This window comes from Ischnura elegans, chromosome 4 (assembly GCF_921293095.1).
Source record: "Ischnura elegans chromosome 4, ioIscEleg1.1, whole genome shotgun sequence".
Lineage (NCBI taxonomy): Eukaryota > Metazoa > Arthropoda > Insecta > Odonata > Coenagrionidae > Ischnura > Ischnura elegans.
Window position 1 is genome coordinate 51,824,046 of NC_060249.1, and position 3,667 is coordinate 51,827,712.

The 3,667-nt window shown below is 39.6% G+C and overlaps 1 protein-coding gene across 1 annotated transcript; it reads right to left on the bottom strand.

Moving 5' to 3' along the window:
* Positions 1–2,700: 2,700 nt before the first annotated feature.
* LOC124157452 (NADH dehydrogenase [ubiquinone] 1 alpha subcomplex subunit 5) lies at positions 2,701–3,430 on the bottom strand. The gene is made up of 3 exons (XM_046532154.1): positions 3,302–3,430; positions 3,061–3,222; positions 2,701–2,963 (listed from the first exon to the last, which is right to left on the bottom strand). The coding sequence occupies exons 1-3, from the start codon at positions 3,323–3,325 to the stop codon at positions 2,787–2,789; spliced, it is 363 nt and encodes a 120-aa protein (XP_046388110.1). The 5' UTR covers positions 3,326–3,430; the 3' UTR covers positions 2,701–2,786.
* Between the last annotated feature and the right edge of the window lie 237 nt (positions 3,431–3,667).

Consider the following 3,667-nt stretch of genomic DNA (forward strand, 5'->3'; position numbering starts at 1 on the left):
GTAAGAGTCAGGAGCAGCCTTGAATCATTTATTCCGTATAGCTTGTGCTTAAGGCACGGGAATGAATATCTTCTCCAGGCTTTTGTTTCGACGTCGAGATGAAATTTGGAACAAAAAATCAGTTGTAATTCTATTTTGAATTCATGTTTTCGCTACTAGACGACATTTTTAGGAAGCAAACTCCACCGATTCCCGGAAACTCTCGCCGCGCTAAAGAAGGCGACGGAATACAGCGACACTCCACTGGTGACTACTGCCTTGTGACGTCACATCTCAATCAAGATGGAGGCACTGTGTTTCAGCGCAACATGAAATTTTCCGACTTTCAAAACGTTTTAAAGTGCATACCCCAGATGCAGGAAATAAAAGTGACTATACTAATGTTTCTTTTTTAGGCTAAACTTTCAAATTCAGCAATAAAAAAAATTAGTGCACTTCCCTATTACTGCAATATCTATAATGTGATTACTGGGCTAAATATTTCAGGTGGAATGGAAAAATACCTATCAATGAATTAGAAAATATGTAATTGAATGGCTTAAAGTAGATTACTTATTTTTTTGTGAGCTATAGAAGCTATAAAAACTCCTTATGCTGTTTAACAGCACATGATTAGCATCGATCATCTTCAATACACACAAAAATATGGGTTAAATGCAGAGTTATGAGTGTAAATCCATTGGCTTCTACTATACAATTATGGTCACTGATGACTATAATCTGAGCTCTATAAATAAAAAATGCGAAAAAAAATAAAATACATGGTCGCATCAAGGTGCTGAGTAAATTTTGGGAGTTCAATACTCTCATTTTCCCTGCAACAGACTAAGTAGATGATGCTACCACCTTAACTTGGTTCAGATGGCTCACGTGGGCTGTACTGTAGGCACATTGTGGCATATCTTTTGATCAGAGGTTAAGCTTAAGTTACCTAAGTGGGTATTCCATCTCAGTGGCCCCTTGTAAATAAATCATATCCATGATATTTGAGTAGAAGAAAAGTGTATAAATAGGCTAGATTGATGAACTTATTAATGTAATCAGTGATCACCAGTGAATCAGCCTCTATTTCCTTTCCCTCTTAAGAGCTATTTCCTGAGACTCGGAAGAATTCAAAGGACTAGTTCCTTCCTCTCAAGAATCTCATTGGATGTAAGCACTCCATGATTATGGAGGGTGTTTGCACATGTACCATTTGGGAGTCTACCAGCAGGCAGACTACCAGATTTCAAAATACTAAATCACCCACACAGCATGGAAATTTGGGTAAAATGTACTTTTTTCCTCCTTCCTTTGACACATGAAATGTGCAATTAAGCTTATACCCTTAATAAATGTTTTCATAAAATCATTTTTGGATACTCTCAGTAATTCAGATTACCCTTGTGCTCGGCCAAGGGTCTCAAATCAAGACTGCCATGAGAGCAGGGTTCAATTTGAAAACTCAATAGGGCCCCCGTTAAATATCTGGCAAATAGGCTGGTTTCAGGTATTGGCAGAAAGACTGTGAATCTTTTATTCGTCTCAGCCACAGTCCCCATATGTCTTCTAGGTTTCCCAGAGGCTAGAGTGGGGAGCAAGCAAATGAGTAATCATCGATCCCGCGTTCATTCATAGGCAATACTCAGCAATGGCTGATTTGTCTAGTTGTTTAATATGAAGGTGGTACTCATATTCCATACCCTCACAGTCGATCTGGGAAAGAGGACACCAGGCCAGCCACCAGATCTATAAAGGGGCCCCATTTAATATTCTACTCTCACTCAGCCCTGAGGACTTCTTCCAAGAAAAGCACTGAATCACCAGTGAATTATGTGAGTTTAACAGCTGAACACATACTTTATGACATTACAATGTCCATGCCCCTCAATTCAAACATAATAAAATGTTAATGATCACCCAGGGATTGAACTAGGAGCAAGGTTTCCACACAAGGGATGTGTCAACATTACTCACTAGTCGATACCGGTCATAGGATTTGTAGTGGCATAAATTGTTGGCTAAGATTGATGGGTCCAGGGGTGCAGCTAGGAATTAAGGCTAGGGGGGGGGGGGGGGTTTCAGGTGCAACTAATACTGGGGTGCCTGGGGGCGTGGTATACCCACCAGGGTAAGCGGTGGGTGCAGGGGCCCTCCGCCAGAAAAAAATAAAGATAAATAGTTCAATATGTTGAGTTTTACGGTCTTCTGAGGGATATTTTGTTAATCCTCACTCGATTCTATAAGCAATATTAATCCAATTAAGTAAATTAGATTAAACTTAAAAATTTCTCTGACCTCTGGGGGGGCTTTATCCCCCAAAAACCTCCCCTTGCTGCCCCACTGGATGAGTCCAAACACATCTTAAAATGTCATGCTTAGGCTTTCACCCACATAGTAAGCAAAACCTTCACAATAATACATGGTTTTATCAGATAATGAAAAAGAGGCTTCCTATTCTACCAAGAAACAATACTTAGATTTATGCTCACCCGGACTTTAATCCAGAGTAAACATATCCTAATAAGTTGGGAGGGAATAACAATCGACACAAACTGCGCCTGAATTGTAAAACATTAATGAGTAAGTAATCACCGTCTTGAAAAAATATTACGAAGACAGCTATTAAAAAGCAAAATAGAAGAGAAAATTCCATATAATAAGGAATAAAGTCAACACTGAATTATGATATGAAAGATGAAGGCAACAAAACTCTCTGACTCCCCAGATTAGGTACATGTATTATATAATTTACAACATAAGTCTACAATAAAGAACAATGTTAACAAAACTATTAAGATAAAGATTTACACCTTTCCTATGGGCCATTTCCACTGATTAGAAGGAGGTACTTGGCATAATGGCTCCCATGGCTTCCATGCCAGCATTCGACGTGCAAGATTTAGTTCGTTTTCTGCCTGTATAATCACTTCTTCTATTTGACCACAGTTTATCTTTTCTTCCAGTTTGGCAACATTGGGTTCCTGAAAATTCCATAGATATTTCAATTCCATGCAACGAAACTCAGCTGATGTACGACTGCTAGTCTTGGTTCTATATAGGATATGAATTTTCACTCACCGTCTGAACATGTAGAGCTCTTTCTTCAACTATTTGCTCAGTGTACTTCCTATATGACGAAGTTTCCGGCATTTTTTGCAGAACACGAAGAGTTTTGTTGTAAAGAGCTCCCAACGTATGATGAGGGTTTTTCGCTACCGCCAGCAAAGTTAAATTGGTAGTCTACAACAAAAATAAAAGTTTCTCACTGGAAGTTAATTATTTAATTGCCATTTTTCATACGAATAAATAATGTAAATACCTTCTTTATCGCCCCAGACGCCATTATTAATCTGAAATATCTACTCCTTTGATCGTCCGCAGATTTCGTCCACCATAACAAAAGGGTCGATCGTCCTGAACTATCGAGCGTATCGACGGTCGAGGTGATAATAATCGATTCCTCGAAAGCATCGACATATACTTAGACCATTTAAGTAAGTAGACGTGCCATTCGGGCGGAACGCTGTGGCCAACATCGCACGGCGGGGAAGTGAGTGGGATGAGGGAGCGTGACGTCACGGTTGGGACTGCAGACGATATTCCGTATGCGCGCTTGAGATATTTTAACGCTCATTCGCTGCAAAGTCGCCGAAAAGTGACGATATTGGGCACGCAAAATGATTAT

What these genes read in the sequence shown, in the direction of transcription:
- LOC124157452 (XM_046532154.1), bottom strand. Translation starts at nt 3,325, where the DNA reads ATGGCGTCTGGGGCGATAAAGAAG. An exon ending in CGTCTGGGGCGATAAAGAAG is followed by an intron (nt 3,223 to 3,301) that starts GTATTTACATTA and finishes TTTTTGTTGTAG; the next exon opens with ACTACCAATTTAACTTTGCT. An exon ending in GAGCTCTACATGTTCAGACG is followed by an intron (nt 2,964 to 3,060) that starts GTGAGTGAAAAT and finishes TGGAATTTTCAG; the next exon opens with GAACCCAATGTTGCCAAACT.